Source organism: Crocodylus porosus, unplaced genomic scaffold, assembly GCF_001723895.1.
Source record: "Crocodylus porosus isolate Cpor-Errol unplaced genomic scaffold, CroPor_comp1, whole genome shotgun sequence".
In the NCBI taxonomy this organism is placed as follows: Eukaryota; Metazoa; Chordata; order Crocodylia; family Crocodylidae; genus Crocodylus; species Crocodylus porosus.
In genome coordinates this window covers 14,847,338-14,866,742 of record NW_017728917.1, presented here as the reverse complement: position 1 = coordinate 14,866,742, position 19,405 = coordinate 14,847,338, and the positions used below count along the sequence as shown (strand labels likewise).

General features: G+C 39.5%; 1 protein-coding gene and 1 long non-coding RNA gene across 12 annotated transcripts in view; one reads left to right on the top strand and one right to left on the bottom strand.

The window, feature by feature from the left end:
- Positions 1 to 19,405, bottom strand: part of CUNH3orf67 (chromosome unknown C3orf67 homolog) — a 116,004-nt gene that overhangs the window by 80,753 nt on the left and 15,846 nt on the right. The window contains exon 1 of one of the 10 annotated variants that reach the window (XM_019536743.1): positions 12,078 to 12,219. The exons of the other annotated variants lie outside the window; for them this stretch is intronic. Coding sequence (XP_019392288.1) covers positions 12,078 to 12,145 — 68 coding nt within the window. The 5' untranslated portion in view covers positions 12,146 to 12,219. Of the gene's footprint in view, positions 1 to 12,077; positions 12,220 to 19,405 lie in introns of those variants that run through there. 10 annotated transcript variants of the gene reach the window in all.
- LOC109311216 lies at positions 253 to 16,404 on the top strand. 2 transcript variants are annotated; one of them, XR_002101450.1, is made up of 3 exons: positions 253 to 328; positions 13,594 to 13,783; positions 15,707 to 16,404. It is a non-coding gene; the product is annotated as an uncharacterized LOC109311216 (long non-coding RNA). The 2 variants fall into 2 exon arrangements; XR_002101449.1 differs by lacking the exon at positions 253 to 328 and adding an exon at positions 12,340 to 12,613.

Here is a 19,405-nt window from a genome sequence, read left to right as displayed (position 1 = left end):
GAACAGCTCTAATAGATTTAGACCACAGCCATGATCACAAAGATTAGGTTTGCTTCAAATTGATAAAGAGGCTCATTTTTATGTTCTGTTCCCTTTAGGTCTCAGGGGTAGCACAGCAGGCTTAGCATCCCCCTACCTGTCCTGCCTTGTTATATTGGAAAATTGATGTTACCCTAAAGGCTATTTTTTTATACAGGGAAATCATGATGAATTCATTTATTATTTCTGAACAACTTTATCTATTTCTACTAGACTCATCATTTCCTGCAATTAACAACCCCCCAGGAAGATGATGACAATTCATTCTGACAAATGACTCCCAATTAATGTTAAGAGAGTTTGGATTTTTTTCCCCCATTTTAATCAAAGCTGGTTTAATGCAGGTGTTTCAGTCCAAAGCCAAGCAAGAATTTCTTCTCAGCACAAGTGGCATTTTCCCCTTTGATTTCTACAAAAAAGCACTGTGAAAATAGAGACTGTTTCTAGCTTTTTGTAAGCTGTGAAGACAACCTCCCAGAGTTGAGCTAATATAACACCTTCTTTCTGGAGCTGCTGATGGGTATCCTGAGAGCACACTGTGAAGTGCCTTCATCCCCCTCAACAGGGTGCAACTCTGAAGCCTGTGACACATACTTAGATTGTCTCTCCAACCCTGTCCACACCACAGATATGACCGAGTCAAAGACCCAGTTATAAACCCATTAAAAGTTAATAGCAACTTCATAGAATTTATAGGAATCCCTTTACTTGTTATCCAGTCTTGTCACCAGGCAAGGGTTTTGGACAGCAGATGAACAAAGTGTCAGATATCATGCACACTCCAAGAATTAACCTAGCTGTAATGGGTCCTTGCTAAAGCTGTACTTCCAAAATGAAGTACTAAATCACAGTGCAGTAACAATGGCGCAGTATGGCCCCATGTAGATGCACCCACTGAGAGCTATTTTAGGAGGCTATTCACTTGGGTTAACCAGTATACCATTTTTTAGAAATCCTGAAAACTTGTAGCTCCCACAGTTGGAACAAAAGTTGGTCAGCTTTCTTGAAGATCAAGCTGCTGGTGTCTTATTTTCAACAGCTAAAATGAGAAGCCATTAGCTGTAATGATCTCATTACTTAAGCAGAACCCAAACCTACTATCACTGAAGTCAAAACAGTACAATTCTTAATGGAAAGGGCTGCTCCAGATGGAGCAACAGCAAAGTGCTGAGAATAAGACTGGATGCAACTGAAACCATACAAATATAAGTTAGACCTGCCTTTCCAAATAAGTGGCAATAAAAACTTAATAGCATACCATAAATACCAAGATTTGTTTGCAACCTATGTTTAAACCTAATCTTTTGTCCTGATTTGGTTACATTTCTTTTTATTGTCCTTCCTCTGGAATAAATTACCTACCATAGCAATAAAATGGTCATTGGCATATGTGTAGCTCAGTAATATCCAGGCTCAATACAAAGCATGGTCTGTCAGATAAAGATGTACCAATTTAAACAATCAGCTATGAAACACAAGAGTCCAATATCATATCACATGCCTGGTATTAACAAATGCTACACTAAGACATACAATTATAATCACTCCTAAAGAGATGGGTTTTTTTCCTGAAATAAATTTAGATCTATATGTGCATTCATATTCTCCCACAGAAACATTCAAACGGCCAGGGGCAGACTTGAGGAAAGTGCTAAAAATGTCTGCTTTTGGGACAACTGACTTGTTGCTTAAGTTTTTTACTCAGAAGTACAGGTTTTATTCTTGTTAATAATAAAAGCAAATAGAGATCTTGACAGTTAACACACGCACACGCACAACTCTTATTGGGCTAATGTAGATATCCAGGTGCTAAGGTAGAATTTAGGAATCTCTCCTGCAAAATGGCTCATATTGTGCTTCCTTTTTTTTTGTTGCTATCAAGAAACCTGACCTATGTTAAACCTATGAAAACAAAAAACATGAGCATTACTCTCCTTGTACTCAGAGACATATTTAAAAAGCTATATAAGAGTTAATGTACTTTTATTATGTCTGTGCTTGAGCATTCATATCTAAGGGTCAGACATGTGATAGAAAAGTAATGAGACCATGTTGAGAAAAAATGAGGTAGTCAACAGGAAAATCAACCTCATTTATAATAATATCCCTGTGATCAGCAGGTGCATAACTCTCCCAGCTATGGTCATTAACTGCATTCATTTCACACTTAACGTCTACATTTGCAAACCCATTTGAAAGTAAAATTACTTTTCAATTCAATTTTCAAATTCTATTTTATATCTTCAACTTTGATTGACTATTCTCCTCACAATGGCAACTATAGCGAAAATGTGAGTAAATGGTAGCGACTACCCAAGAGGATAAACTCATCTGCTCAGATTACCTATTCACTTTGCTCCTATATATACAACACTTTACAAACATTTGTTAATGTTCATTTCAAGGCTTAAAAACAACTTAGAAAAAAACTGATGTTGGACTGTTGAAGGGATGCTTCATTTTACTTGCTTGTCCTTAAAAATCAGTGTGTTTCCTCTCCTTTTAAATGGATCAGCCTGAAAGTTTGCCAAATATGAAAGCAGATCTTTTGCTAAGGCTGATGAAGAAAGAAAACTCCATATAATTCACCTATTCATTTAAGCCTCTTAAAACTGTGGTTCTGTATCTTGGTAAAGACAGACAGAGTGGAGTTAATTACTGGTATGCAGATACAAACATTAATTTTAGTATTCTAAAAGTATTCAGCCTTCATATGAGCTATCCATAGATCACAAACTGCTTTGTACAGGTGGATTAAGATCATTATTCCTGTTCTGAAGGCAGGCAACCAAAGAAGAGAAAAGTTGAAGAGACTCACTAATGTCACAGACTTCAATTCCCTCTTTCAGCTAATAGTGCATATTTATCATTTTGCCCTATGGCCCAAAATCCAATGCAATTTAGTTCTGTCCTCTCATAACACTTGGCTACGTCAACAACCCATCTACAAATTTAAGTACTCAAGAAGGTAATCATAGCAGATTGAACAATTATTGAGTATAGGCCTAATTTAATACCAGGGTGTAGGTTGTAGCCGTGTTGTTCTAAGTTCACAGGCAGACAAGGTTCCTTGGGTGAATCTGATACCTTTTATTAGACCAACTTAAATAGTTGGAAAAAAAAATTCTTAGCAAGCTTTTGGGTTTAAAGACCCTTCATCAGGCTGAGGAAGCCTCTGCAGTTGGTGTGTGCTCTTCCTGGCTGGGAATGAATAGTAAAGCCAGAGGCTGGGCTGGGCTGCAACGCGAGACGGGCAGTCAGTCAAGATGTAAATTCCAGCCAGGAAGAGCACACACCAACTGCAGAGGCTTTCTCAGCCTGACAAAGGGTTTTTAAACTCGAAAGCTTGCTAAGAAATTTTTTTTGCAACTATTTAAGTTGGTCTAATAAAAGATATCAGATTCACCCAAAGACCCTTGTCTGTTTAATTTAAAAGCATGATTTTTTCTCCATAGATCTCACATTACCCAACACAATAAAAAAAAAAAGAGTATCTATAAAATGGCAACAATATCAGTGCAAAGGCTCAGAAAAGGAATCAAGTTCCTGAAGGCCAGTGTGTTCAGGAGAGGCTGAATCAGAGCAGCACTTTGCAAATACAAGGGCTGTGAAACGGGGAGGAATGGATGTTCATGGCACTCCGTCAGACTTTCTGATGCATGAAATCAGTATACAAGGAGCTGAGTAACCCTGACACACTGACCGAATACGAAATATTTCCTCTATTGCTCTCACCCCTCTCACAGCTTTATGTATTTTAAAGCCATTTCAGAAATAATGATACAAAAGACGTTTTTATGTCATACTTCCTGGAAATTTCTAATAGAGACTCTTTCACATATCTGTTTGTGACACTGTATACAAACTCATCTCTGTAGCTTCTTCCTTGGGCTTCCAATATTTACTAAATTAAATTTGATTTGCTTTTCTGAAGGTTGGCTAATTGTGCCAGATAGTTTAGGAAAATGTAATTCTGCAAAATAGCTTTTAATTTGTTCAGTACAAGGTACTGTAATGAGTATAAATGGATACAATGTTCAGGAAACACTTCTCTTCCAGAGCCTAGATTATTTATACTTAAAAGTGTGGCTATTTATACTTCTAATTAATTTTTTTGGCTCTTTCCTTTGGTTTACTGGCTGCTATCTTTTCCATTTCGTTCATCTTTCCATAAAATTATTCTATTCAGAAGAGGCAATATGCCCCTTCAAATTTGCAACAACAAAGACAAAGGAAAGATGATGATCACATCTAATTCCTACTATGAAACTTTACTGGTTACATCCTGCCAATAGCAAAAATATCTCCTGTCAGAGGACTGAAGTTCCTGTGAACAGACCGTTCCCCTCCCTAGAATTAGGACATGCTTGCTATTACAGAAATGAATTTCACTGGGGCGGGGGGAGGGAAATACAGTGTCTAACTTATCATTCTTTTTAATTGAGTCACTGAAAAGAGTAGGTAATTGTATTTTGATTGTATTCTTCTGTTTCTTGTAGTGTGCAGCAAAATTATTTCCATCAAGGTTTATATCACTGGTTTTCCACTGTGTTGACCCCTCTTCCCACTTTGACTTTGCGAAACGGTCCTATTTAAGACTTCAGTAAGCGAAGCTATTTTGTTTTCACTTTGCTCTGGTCTGTTTTCAGGGGATGGGGAAATAAGTATCTCAAAAGCCAGAAACAGTTTTGTCTACTGGTATTTTAAAATAACACAGCAAACACCCGGAACTGTTACTGGATATGATTTGGTTCGAGTCCTCAGATGTGCTAAGCTAATGATGACAGCCAGGCCATACCGATCTGAATAAAAGACCAGAGCCTAAAATTGCTGTTAACCTAATTCTGCCCCCAAATAAGCAAAGTTTCATTCTTCTCATGCAAATTACAGGCTACCAGAAGTCTTCAGCAGAAGTTATGTTAAATACCCCTCTGTGAACTTTATGGCTGTATCTTTTAATATTATCATAAGATACCTTTTATGTTGTTTATTGAAATTCATTGCTTCAAGGTGAGGAGAGCAAGGGGAGCCTTTTTTTGTATTCTTAGTTTTGTTCTAGTCTCTTTCTCTCTCTCATATATGCACATCTTAACCCTTAGATCTCCCTAACCTGCATGTCTTTGTATAACTGCCTTATTCATGGGATGCAGAAGGAAGCACTGTTCTGTTCAGTACTTCTGGCATTCAGAAAAGATAAAATAAGGATGGGAGGGTCTTTCAGGGGCATCGACTACAAGGGGCAAAGGAAAGAGGGAACCTGGGGAGAACCACTGGACAGACAACTAAACTCTGAACTAAAGAAAGGTCAAGGTTAAAGTTTTGTCATTTAATTTGACAAAAAGGCAACTCAATGAAAGGGGTAGACAAGTATAAAGGCTCAAGCTGAAATAATCCAGTGCGTTTCCAATATTATTTCAAGGTTTTATTGAAATAGTATTTTAAATCTCTGTTTATCCTTGAACTGGATTTAAGCAAAAAAAAACTCAGAAAAGTTTAAAATATTTACATTTGTTATTTAACTCCAAGAGGAAAGCACTACTTATTTTATCATCACAGCTACAATCTGTGGAAACCAGAAAATAGAAACAAAGTGAAGGAAGGTTACGATATAGGAAATAAGCTGAAAAGATATTTCACAAATCTTAGCTATGATCCAAAAATCACAACAGTTGCTTTTAATAAAGAAATAAATAACCTGCCCCCCCCCCCAGTTTCCTTTCTCCCTAACAGAGGATCAACAATCTTTGATAAAGAACACAGTTTTCATCTTCTTTCAGATGCTATTGCATATCAAACATTTGATAATTTTCTAATTGGATGGCATCACAAGTTTCCTGACACAATCTGCAAGATAATTTTCAGGGAGCTTGAGTGTGAACTGCCTGCCTGAAACACATCAAGACATCAGAGCTAAGAGTAGGCGCTTCGGTGATATCGACATATCAAAAACTACTGATAACATCACAATGTGTCTCGGCGCCTATTGCTTTAATGGTCTTGACTCATGAGAAGTATGAGCAGAAATCAAAGTAATGAGTTCACTTTTCCCATTTAGAGCACTATGACTGTTTAGTGCAGAACATTCAAAAAAGCCTTGATAATGGCACCCAGAGACATTCCTTGAAAAATACAAAAAGAACCAAAATCATATCAAGCTGCCAACATAAGTGGCTTGACTTTATCATTACAAGAGAGGTGAACTATTGCAAGAAAAGGAAAAAAAAACCCTGATATTTAGCTAAGTGCATTAGGGACAGATTGAATTCTATTGCAAAATGTGCTACCTCAAGTTTCTTATCCAGAACTGCATTACTTACCAATTAACTACAATGCCAACAATGTATGAGGGTATTTACAAACATGAATAACATTTCCTGCCTTAAGCAATTTACTCTTAACAGAAAGAGATAGGAAAAGGAAAAGAAAGCAACATAAAACAATACAGAGATAAATAATGCATCTAATTTATTGAGTTCAAACGCAGACAAAAAACAAAAACAAGTTATGTGAAACTTGTAGGAGGAGAGATGTAGTGTTCAGTATTAAGGACTGTCTGTAGAATGAGCCCTTGTGTTGTGCATATCTATATGCAATGTATTAATTCTCTTGTAGGCTTGCTAATGCATACAATGCCTGTTAGAAATTGAAGCAAACTGTGTACAAGACAATGGACACACGAAGAAATGCTTGTTACTTACATCTAGGTAATAAGAGCATTTCTTGCAGTAATTCTAATTTTTACTGTTAGGAAACTCTGGTAACTTGTGTGTCGTTTTAATGTTATTTCAGGGGTAGCCTTCACAGTTCTTAGAGGAGTCTAGCACAGTGGTTCTCAATCTTCTTTGTGCCAGAGCTCATTTGTAAACATAGATAGCCAGTCCTGACCCAGTGCCCCTCACTCACAACCCACTGCCCCCTGTCCCAGCCCTCCTGGGTGTGGGCAGGGGGGTATAAGGTGAATGGGGGGGCAGCTTTGCCTGCCTGCAAGGGAAAAGCCACAGTTCCCCATGTTTTTCTCCTTTAAAGGAGAACCCATTTTTAAAGTTTGTTCATGACCCTTTCATATTGTGGCAGCACACCTTTGAGTGCTTGCCTCTTCAAGGGCTGGAGGCTGGCAGCCGGCAGGTGCCTGATTATTAGGGAGGCCATTTTAGGACTTAGTTCTTATAGGTGAGGGAGCAGTTCGCAGCCAGCTGCCGAGAGAGAAACATCAGCCAGATGAGCTATGGCTTGGGACTATCTTGGAGGTAAGGGCAGGAGCTAAGGGGATGGTTTGGAGGCTCCTGGCCCTGGGCATAACCTAAACTGCACCCTGCCAGGATAGGGAGGCCTGGTGGGACTTCTTATGGCAGGGCAGTCTCAATTAAAATGCCAGGACTGCTAACCTCCCTGGTGAAAGGTGGCTCGGAGTGCCTTAACCCTTGTCCCCACCATCTGGTGGGTAGTTGTGAGAACCGTGGGAGCAGTGGGGCCAGGCGTGCCTGTTAATAGGCACCTCAGTCCAGTAGGGACAAAGAGTCCTGGAGACCCAGAGGGGAGTAGCAGTGTTGTGAACAGTGATGGTATGGGTCCACTCAGAGTAGGGTGCAATAAGGGGTGTCTGAAGGACTGAGTGTGTGGGGTGTAGAGTAGGGCTGCTTGAGCAGCTTGAAGGGTGGTACATGGGCCAACCCCAGGTAGGTGTGGGAAATCAGCTGCCTGGTGAGGGGCTAGGGGCAAAAGCAGCCCAGTGTTCGGCACAAGGAAAGGCCATGTAGAGTAGGGGAGCTCGAGTGAACCGAAGGTGCTCCATGTGTCGTGCCAGAGCAGGAGCAGGCAAGCCTGGGGGGCCGGAGGGGGCCGCTCAATGGAGCAGGGCAGTAGAGAGTGGGTCAGTGATGGGTGCAGTGAAAGAGGCCCCTGTGAGAGGGGTGTGAAGTGAGTGTGTGCATGATAGAGGCCCAACAGTGGACTGAATTTGACCTGGTCCATGCCTTTGATCTGCAAGGCATGGGCAATGGTGTAGGGAAGGTATGGAGCCATGGATAGCACCTGCTGGCACCGGGGTAGTGAATGGGCAGCCTCCCACTTAATACATCAGGATAACATTCAACTCGTGGCTGGCAAGTCAGGGCAGACTGCCTGAGACAGGTGGGCGGGCCAATTTGAGATCCAGCCTTGAGTTTGCCCCATCACACACATATTCTTGTGACCCACTTCTGGGTTGCAACCCATGAGTTGAGAAATGCTGGTCTAGTGTATATAGTTTCAATATTCTAAATTAGGCAGAGTAGCAGGCTGCACACCTCAGTAACTGCAGCCCAGCTGCCAGCAGTAAGAAAGTGATTGATTGTAAGCCTGCCTAGGAGGAGAAGGCCAGATGATGAGGATAACTGGCTGGCCCAGAGGAAGGCAAAGGCTTGGGTGCAGGGAAAGAGGAGGAGCCTGCATGACTGCAGCTTCGAGACATGATATTCTCTTGTGGTCTGGGAAAGACTGCAGGGTATGAGTTAACCCTTTTATTGTGTATGTATTTGTTTGGTTATTGATCGATAGTTTATGTTGTGTCCTATGGGGCAAGTTTACCCAGGGAAATAAATACTGTGTTATATGAACTGACAACCTGCTATAGGCAGATTACACAAGCACCTCTTGCAAGAAAGCAAAAGCTTATCAGAAAAACAAGGAACACATTCTTATCAAGTATATCCGAAGCTCTATGAAGGCCCACTACAGAATCCATACAACACAAAAAATAGACTACTAGTGATTTACAGCATGAATAAAAGGATTAAAACTGCACGTTGGGTAAAGGGAAACAACTGGGAAAATAACTAATGTGTTGTATTTGGCACATTGACTGCACAAGGGATAAGGATTGCACACCACTGAGGAGAATGATGAATGAACATTTGTCATGCTGAATCCTCTTGGGACTGTCAGACAGTGTTTAGAGTATACACATTGGTAACATCTGTAGCACTGACCCTAATAATCTGTAGTGTGAACAGGATATAAGGTTGATGGACCACCTTGGCCAACAAGGGCTATGAAATAACTGTAGGGAAACACTGTGCTATTGCATGAGATTCAGTCTAAATTCACAGGCAGAGGGCAAACAAACAAGAATCATTTAATTTATAAAGCACTCATCCACACAAAGGTGCACAAGCTAAATGCTGATTTTTATGAGTACTTCAGAAACTAACATAAAACTCACTGAACCATTTAATAGCATTAAGTAATAAAGGGGTTAAGGCTGCTGGATGTGAGGCCAGTGTTTATTCAGAAACAGTCACCTGAAATAAAGGCATATTTGCATTTTTTCCTCTTTCTTTAAATGAAGCAAGACCTGGACAGTAACAGATGCCTTGAGGTGAAATGAGCTCCACAACTGAATGGCGTAGGAAACACTAGGACCATCATATGACAGTAGGGTCATAAAGATGGGGGTAAAAGCAGAGCACAGAGTTGCTAATGTTTTGCAGAGATAATTTTAAAAGCAGGTAAGTGTTTGAATGGTTCCAGATGATAAAGGATTTTCTACATTATGGTAAAAGACTCCAAAATATTTTAATATGACTCCTTTTTATTCTGGCTTCAAACTCTTCTAGAAACAAAATCTGAAGCTTTATTTAATAAGCAGAGGGGAAAAACCCCAGCACAAACCAAAAACCAATCAGCCCCCTCACAGAAATCTCCAGCCAACCATAGCAGCCAGCATTCCCTGGGACTTGGGCAGGAATAGTCTATGAAATCAGTCTCTGCCAAAATGAAGTTATTGGAAGGTAGGCAATTCCTGGTCTTGTGAACCTCGCATTCATTCCTCCTGACCCTAGCTACTATGAAACTATGAATGCCTTGCACCTTTTGTAACAAATAGTTGTTTTCCATGAATTTTGGAAGTTAGGGCAGGATAATGTTAAGCCAGATTCACAGAATTTCCTTTTGTGTGTGAAAGATGTTTTGGTCGTCAGATTCCTAAACCTAATTGTGTGTCAAGATTTGTGGCATGGACAAAGAGGTAAAAGCCAAGTTTGGGTACGCACACACACAAACACGCCCCTGCCCCCACTGAAAGAGCAAAAGAAATTGGTTTTCCTCTTGCCCATGCCATATCTTGGGGAGTATCCCATAGCATTTTACAGTCACTTATACAAAGATGATATAATACAGGGATTCAGAACTGTCAGAATAATTGTATAACTGTCTCAAATAAGATCACTTCCCATGGAGAGAATTCTATTGTAAGCTGGAAGTGAAGCAAAGAAACCACTTAATATGTAGATAAAGATATTCCAAGCTGAGAATGGAAGGATGGTAATGAGGATATTGGTGCTGAATAAGCATCCTAAAACATTGGGAAACTGGTCACACCTGGAGGGCCAGATGGCTAAGAAGTGGGGAGTTGTCATCTACAGCTATTACAATGATAATCTCTTTCAAAAGTATGCAGTGAGAAGGTGCATAATGAAGAAAGGGAACACACACAACCCATCTTACCAAGAACGCAGCAGAAAGTGGTGAAATAGTAACAGTATAACTAAATTGGACCAGTACATAAATTTTGAGAGTCTGAACTGTCTGTAAGGTTTGTGAACTGCCTAAAGGAGGGCAAGACAGGTTTTAATCTGTCAAGAATTCTTACTGAGCTAGAAAAGAAATAAAATGTTCAGGGAAGTCTAATTATGAAGAATTACGAGTGTTGCCTCTTCAAACTCAGAAGCAAAGCAGACCATGAAATTTCTGCTAGGCTAACACTTCAGTCAGAGACAGTAAACAGCAGAAAGTAGGTTAATTAAAATCTCAAAAGAACTTCTTCCAATCCCAATTCCTTTCAGGGCTGAGGGTCAATGTGACCTAAACATCTACTCTATTTTACCTGCAAAAAGATTATTTGGGGTAACAAAGGGTGAAGGGTCATGTGTTGTCTTAAGCCAATTACTCACTTTTTTAATTATTGTGCTCAATTTAATCTTAGTTTGGGAGTTTTATGGAAGGCCAGCCTTTTAAGGGAAGGAAGCAAAGGGATAATCAAGCCGACCCCACTCAGTTACGTGACTGAGGGCAAGGCCCAAGGTCTCACCTGCCAGGTGCATTACTCCAGTCACAGACAGACACGTGCACTGTGGGACTTACAGATTTGGGTCCATGGCTACAGAGAGGTTCATGTATTTACACTGCAAGTCGCACAGATCTTTTGTTGTCTAGGCTGTTACCCTTTCAAAGAGAAGATTAATATTAAATTATGCAAAAAGCCTGAAATTCAAAGGATAAATTCAGAAGTAGATGAAATTATTCTGCTTTTCTGAAGAAACTGGGTACATGCAACAAGGTTAAAAAAGATTCCCTCGAAATTAAGGGGAGGTGAAAGGAAAAGAGAGAGCTAGACCCTGAAACTGGGAACAGAGATAGCTGGTCTTCCTATGGGGACCACAAAGTAAATCTGTCATGGAAGACTGGGGCTTGGCTTATTTGCCTAAAGACGCGGAGGAGATGACGCATGGGTGTGTGAATCTTCTCTGACAAGGGACCTGTCTCTGTAACAGAACTTGAGGAATGGGTATTCCAGCTCTCAAGGGGGTACCTAAGGGTACAAAGGGCTACACTCAGGTGCTGAAGCAGCCTGTAGTGATTGACTCCAGAGGTATCGAGTGGCCAAGTTACTGCAGCTTTCATTCATTTATGCTAGGGTACAAGCACGAATGTGGGCAGTTGCAGTAAAGCTCTGTCCCTTGTCACGCTTTCACAAAGTGGTTATATCCTAACAGTTGAACATAACAGTGCCTCTGCATTGTGTAGAGGCCTCAGGAAACAGCCCTGGAGGAAGACACCTAAGTGGGAATCTTTTCAGAACCTAGCAAGGGCACTTTAATACAAGGAGTTAAAAAACCAAACCAACCCAAACCCACCCTAAAGAGAAATACTTACAAAATGAATCTATCAGTTTATCTCCTGGGAAAACTAGAAAGAGAAAGAAAGGGTTCACACAGAGTTGACATCAAGATGCCTTAGGTATGGATGAAATAGGCTAAACGTGTCAGCTCCTTCATACTGACTTTGCGTGACGATGCCTTTTGCCTCCCTGCTCCGTTGCAGGCACAACTGTAATGCTGCCTGTTAGCATTTTATTTTCCAGGGTACTCAAAGAGTAGACTAATCTCTCATATCTTCAACCTACCTTTTCTATTTTAAAACTATATTTTTAAAAACTTGTGTACCTTTTCAACCTTCTGTCTGCTCTACCTGTATTAGTCTTACTGCAATGACGAGGGGCATTACCTTGCAGCCGCTAGTTTTACCCTGATGACAACTGTTCCTAAGGAGGATATTAAAAGGTTCATCTGCACAAAGTAGTCTTCATTCCTCTGCTGCTCAGGAAAGTCTCCTCCACAATAGGTGTATTCTATCATCAGGAAACAGGCCTTCTCCCCACCACTGAAACCCTTCAGTGCTAGCACTAGTTTTCAGTTTTGTATAAATACTGAAAGAACCAGATGATCCTTGATTTACGAAGACTTCATAAAAATGTAACATTTGAACAGAATCGCAGACAAGGGAGGAATGAATGCGATCAAATGCCAAGGATTAAAAGGTATTTCCAGACAGAAGCTAAGAAATGAATTTGGAGTAGGAGAAAAAAAAAATCATCTTCCTTATGACTACATACTAATCAAAATGGAGGCTCATTTTTCAGCTGGGAGTGTACACTTTATTATTAATTCCATAAAAAATTGCATTAATTTGCTTTGATACCCAGCTAGCAAGACAACCCGCAAGGTGTTCATTTTAAATAACTGTTTCCTACATGACTAAAGTGGCATCAATGCTCTAATGAAAGGGACAAGTAGAAGAGATTTTCTTAATGCTTATATTACTTGCAAATGTAAGAGTTAATCCCTTTCCATAAATTATAGAAATAAGTGTACTCAAATCTTCTAAATAGTTCCATTTCCACATTTCATTTTTATTTCACAAAATAATCAAAGAATAAGGTGCATACTATTGTCAGTTATCAAGTTTTAAGTTTCAAATGTTGCTCACTGGCTAAATCTGTTTAAAAAAATGCTGTTAGTCTGTATCTAAAATCTTCCATTCTGTCAAAAGTAAAAGCATCAGGAAATACATGCTAATTCCAGCAAGATTTATAAGGCCAGTCTAAGTTTTAAGAGGTTAATCATGCTTCATACTTTTGTTGCCCTATATCTGAAAAATGCTGTCTTAATAGCAAAGATGAATAATTTATCCCATCATTATAAGTGCGAAAAGTTAACTAGGTTATTAAACAATTCAAGTAAATTCATCAAATTAATTTAATTCACATTAAATACTTAAACCCATCTATTATTTCAGAAAATACCTGTAGACAGTTCTGTTTGTAAGAAGTTCAAAAGCCAGGAAATTCTGAAGTTGTAAAACTAGATAAGAGTGTGAAAGGCTGTGAATTTGGATCCACAGTATGTTTTATCTCCATATTCTGCCACACCGTGCCCCAAACCTGGTGGTATAGGTTCTCTTTTGTATTATTTCAAGTACTTTCCACATTTTTTTAAACGTGTTTTTAATTGTTCACAGGCCATGAACAATTTAAACTCCCATTGGCCTAGTGGTTCTTTTCCATACTACAAATTTCCATCTACTTCACCACATGTACAGAAGTCATCATCCAATTTTTCAGACATACTGCATTAAAACCCCCTCAGCTCAGACTCCGATTGGCTCTCCAGTGTGTGGGGCAGGTAGAACCACTGCAACAGCACGACTAGTAGGTAATGTTTCACATTAGAATTCAGACAGTGTACTGCAAGAAGCACAGTTTATTATGTTTCACACTTTTAGATACATCATATATACTGTCTAAGACAGCTGCACTACAAGGAAACATTCTTAGCTCTAAAATGTAGATATTCAAAACACAAATGCACAATAAGAGGAGACAGAGTTTAAGATTAAGGGCAGCTTTGCACAAGTTCTTTTTTGGACAGGCAGTTCTTATTTCAACCTCTCTTTTCCACAATAAAGGCTTTTTCCTATGCCAGAGGAGGGGGTAAGAAAAATTACATCCTGACAAAGCAAAAGGCACAGGATTAGATTGCAATAGTTGAAATGTAATTTAAATAATTATTTTCCTGCAGACTATATTTACTTATTCACTATCAAATGATTCCTGTGGTGTTGCATAATAATGACTAACAACTTTTGGAATTTATGATAGCCAGTGGTAAGCGAATCCCCAGTTTGGGGAGAAGTCCAGAGACTGCAGCCCACTGTTGACGGAGCAAGTATGTTGACAAGCATGTTGCTAGTTGGACCCTACTAGAGGAGGTAAAAATATTTTGCGGGACAAAAGAGCACAGCTAACTTCCCAGTGGATGATTATACAGGCTGCCATCACCATCATATTCAAGTCAGCAAGATGGTACAGAATACAGCTGATGGCAGAAGCATGAGTTAGACAGACTCAGTGTTTTGAGTTTTGCAGACATTGGCAGCATTCTTTGTAGCAGAGAAGCATCTCCCAGTGAATCTAGACCATGTCTTTCAGGAGAAAGTGGGATATTATCTTTACCACGTTCTTCTGACTGTTAATGGGCAGCAAAAAACTCCCTAAATAGGTCTGCATTGGAGATGGTCTCTAATGAAATCTGAGCTTCTGCAGTGGCATTGCTATTTATCCCTAGGAAATGACTTACGATAATTACTTAAATAGGGTGCAAAATGAAAACTAGCTTTTGTCAAATGTTTGTGTAAATGAAATGTGCAGCTGTACACATAAGCAACACATGGCACACGCCTAATCAGTATGAAACTGGATAGGTATATATACTAATAAATAAGTGTTCTTCAGTGTTTGTGTCAAACAGTATATCTTTAGACAACTACACTTTGAGGCTGAGACATTAAGAAGTTTGGCCTAACAAGAGCATAAGACTCTGATTCAGAAGACTTGGATTCTGTTCTTGGCTCTGAGAATAGCTGGGTGAGCTTGGAGAAGTCAATTTAATTGCTCTGTGCCTCAGTTTCCCATCTGGAAATGCAAGGATGATTCATGGCCCTCCTCTGAAATACATTTTGAGATCCATGAGTCACAAGTATTACACAGAGTCGGGTAGTCTGAACAAGGATCTTCTGTGCAGTCAATCTACATGTCTAGATTGAAACTAGAAAGAAAAAGTATTCTTTTTTTCTTTGGTGAGCAGGCTCTCTCTCTAAGCTGACCTTTGATAAAGGGTGACAGACTCAATGAGAGACAAACCACATCTTACCAACATATACCATCCTGAACATTCATGGAAGTTGACTGTCCTTTAAAAAAATCTTTTAAAAGGTTCTTTTTAAGTTACTGTTATTACTGCCCTCTTTATAGCACTTCATATGTTTCAACATATCACAAAAGTATGAGTTAGTTAGCTCTCATCACCCCTGCAAGGCAAATATATAAGAATTATTCTCAAAATACAGATGAGACACCAGGGGCAAACAGGCAATGTGGCTTGCCTGAGGTCACACAAGTCAGTAACACAACCAGAATCCGAACTCCAAGGCTTCTTGATGCTGTGCTCATTACTCCAGACCTTTCTAGTCTAACTGCGTTGTGCATTTTACAGACCCATTTTCTCACATGAAGATGTCTACTTATTTGCCATAGAACTTGGTATAATAGGATTTTTTATTTTTATTTTCACAGCTTGCTTAATACCTGACATGTAAAATAAGATTGAGTTGGATATAAATGATGACAAATGACTGGCATCATGGTTAGTACTTCAACAAGAATGAATGTGTGTACACTTGGTAAGACTCCAGGCAGCAGAAGTACTAGCACCTGCACATACCCCATATTCTGGAGGATTTACCAAGAATGCCAATGCAAGCCAGATGCTGTTTTCTTTCATGCCCAAATATTTTCCAAACAGTGAGCTACTTTTGTTTTTCTCAAAAAGGTAGCAAAATTATAAAAATGAGTGTTTATGAACTGGCTACTATATTTACAGCAGATGGCTGGCTGTATCCAGTATTATTAACAGTCTTGCTATTATTTGCTTCAAAAAAAAGCTGCATAAATTACATGCTCTGCTACCTTAGTTCTAATTTCATTATGCCTGATTAAACATTTTTTTAATCTCAAACCTATTTCAAGTATTTGCCTGACAGGCCAATATGTTGATTCTTAAATGTAATGATACCTTAAATTTGTATCTTCAAATCCCATGCCACTGAACAAAATATGAACCTATATTTCCACTTAAATTTCTTTAAAACAGACAAGACAGCTAATTTAAATAGTTGTTTGCACATTCAGTATTTATGACAGGAATCTTGCATGACTGGCTGTAGCAGCAAGTTAGGGGTTTAGCTCAGCTGGCGCCAGGAGTGATGGATGGCCTGAAAGAAATTCTTTTTTGTTGATCAGATCAATCACAGAACAGAATGCAAAAAAAGGGATCAGCCTCAAACTAGATTCATAACTGTTCCATCTGTATGCAAAACTGGGACAGAAAGAAATGTACCATAAACTATAATGTACAGCTATTAAAAAATCAAAAGAGAGTTTTTACATAAAGCACATTTGAAGCTAAGGTGTCTGAAATGTACTTTGAAATTTACCACTACCCAAGACTTGGCTTTAATATGAATGTAAGGAACCCTCCTGTGACATTAAAATCACAAAATTTTAAGCAAAAACGTATGTTCTCTCCCAGATTAAAGACAAATAGACAGCGGAGGGGGGAGAGGAGGGGAGATTCTTTAAGTGAAGTCTTAACTATTAAGAGTTGAACAGCAAAGTTCATTCAGCAGCTCACTAACTGATACAATATCAAACAAGAGACTTACCTTTATTATTTATTTGATGGTCAGCCACATATATATTAATTCAACTGCCTACATGTATTTGACTTAATGTCTTTGGAGAAATGGTAATAAAAGTATTAAAAGAAGTTTAAACCATGATTTTTACATAGTAGCTGGGCTAACTAAGAAGATCAGACTCATGAAGTTAGACCAGAGTTACCTAAAGATATACAATGCTCAGTTTTTTGATTTGGTAACAAAGACTTTCATAGCAAATTCTTTTATTCTTTACTGGTGATATTTTCCTTTCAATTTAAGGATAATATAAATCAGGGACTAGTGAAACAAACAGCTGTACTGAATTAGACATTTATGTTTGTGAAAAATCTCATAAAAGTAGATTATGATAGCTTTGTAGTCTCTCCTAAAGTCCTGCTCAATATTCACAATTTTAATTCATTTATGGATTCACTGTTTTAAACTGGTGAATATACTGCAGGGAATTTAATATTAAGAAAATTAAACCAAGATACAGTTAATTTTACATGATAAACATGGTGAATTTGGTTTATTATGTCATATTTCACAGGCTGCTGACGGATTCAGCAGCCATTTTAAAGCCATTGTTAAATGCCAGCAGTCTGTAACCGTAGGGAAAGTTTATGAAGCTTTTATCTCTGTAGAGGCAGGGAAGCTGTTCTTGTTCACTGGTAACAACAATATGACTAATATACAGCTAAACTCTGAGAAAACTGGCAAGTGTGTGAAATGCAAACAGGGCTGCATAAAATAGCATTTTAAATAAAACCTGAAATAAAATTTAAATGACAGATCATTAATGCAAAAGGGTGGGGCAGGGGAGGGGGGGAGAGAATGCTTGGATGTAATTACTACTTCCTGCCAGTTTTCTTATTTGAAGCTTGTAACCAAGAGTTTTAGAGGAGGAATTGTTTTTCTTCTTATTTAAAAGGTAAGAGATATAAAAACCAAAAATGGGCTATATTTTAGTATTTTCATCTCTCTACCTTGCATATGGGATTGGTTTTAATTCTTTCTGCCATTGCTACAAAGCTGTTGTGTTTCACTACATGTGAGTGATCCTGGAGCTAAAAGATAAAGGAAATAAAGCTCTTATTCAATTCATGGCCTATATCTACCGGAGTGTTGTTACAGTAGAGCCCCCATCCTAGCTGGAGCCTCGCTGTCCTCCTGTAATAACAGTGACAATTTGAGGGCTATGTCCATGTCTCAATTTAACTTTGTGGAAAAAAATGGAGCCTCCATTGCATGTATCACCTGGATCATACACTTCAGCTATAACTGTCGCTCTCAACTGCATCATCCCTTCTGTGTTAAGGAAGTGAATTTTGGTGCCCAGGTGAATCTGATACTCATTAACAGCCATGTACAATTGAAAAGCCCAGCTGTGGTGGGAAAACAAAGGGTACAGCAGAACTATTATCCAGATGCATAGCATGGAAAAATGCACCTGGGGTAGCGGCCTCTCCTCATCCTTCCTACCTTCTCGCTCGCAGGTGCAGGAACAGCAGCAAGCAGAGCAGAGGGCACCCAAGGAATCATCGTTCTCTAGAGTAGCAATGGAGCTTGCTGCTACCAGACAAGAAAATTTCACTCCACTTTTCTTTGCTCCCTGCCCCATCCTTCTGGTGCCCCTCCCCTAAGCCGCACCTAGGGTACCTGCCCCACTCCTCCACCCCACATTATGCTACTGCTATGACCTTTCAAACAATCTTCTGTTAGCAGTTCCACTTAAGGGCTAGAGCGTGGAAAATCCCAGAAAGAAAAGACAAAAGTGAAAAGAGAAGAGGGAAGTGTATTGCAGACAGACAATACAGAGACAGTCTTTTCAATGCCAGAAACAGAAAACTGAGCAAACTGTAGAACAAAAAGAACAGTCCTTGCACCGTATAGCTTACGATCTAAGATGAGATGCAACAGATGACTGTGGCAGTATCAATTCACTAGCAACCTATACTTTCCAATTGTTTGGACACATCATAGCAAAAGAGGAGTCTTTGGAGAGGGATAATGAGTAGCTTTACAGTGGTTCACAAAGAGGTGGTTCCAGGGAGGAAGGACAGCAAGAGAGAAAGCATGAAAGTATTTGTTTGGAAATTTAACAGCTGGGCAGTGGGGATAGATAACACTGGCTGATCTGAGACAGGAGATGACAAAAGCAACAGTGACAGAAATGACAGGTCAGGGCAAGGAGGCTGATGGCACGGTTATTGAAGACAAACACCTGATGTTCAGAGTTACGAAAGAAAGGGAAACAATTGGGGGGATTCAAAGAGAGGTTAGTAAGTCAAAGAAGAAGGCTAGAAGCATATCGTTGCAGCAGCATTTGGAATGAATGAGAGTGGGCCAAGACTGTATTTGAAAAGGATGTGACAGTAACTGAGAAGCAAGACAGAAGGAATTTGGCTGAATGTTTTAGCTGTGTGGATGGAAAGGAAAGGCCATACCATCACCTCTTGGCCAAACTGCCCAGTTGTGGCTTTGGCTCCACCACGATCCGCTGGCTGGGAAATTGGCTTCGTGGTCGGACCCAGAGGGTTGTGATAGATGGCAG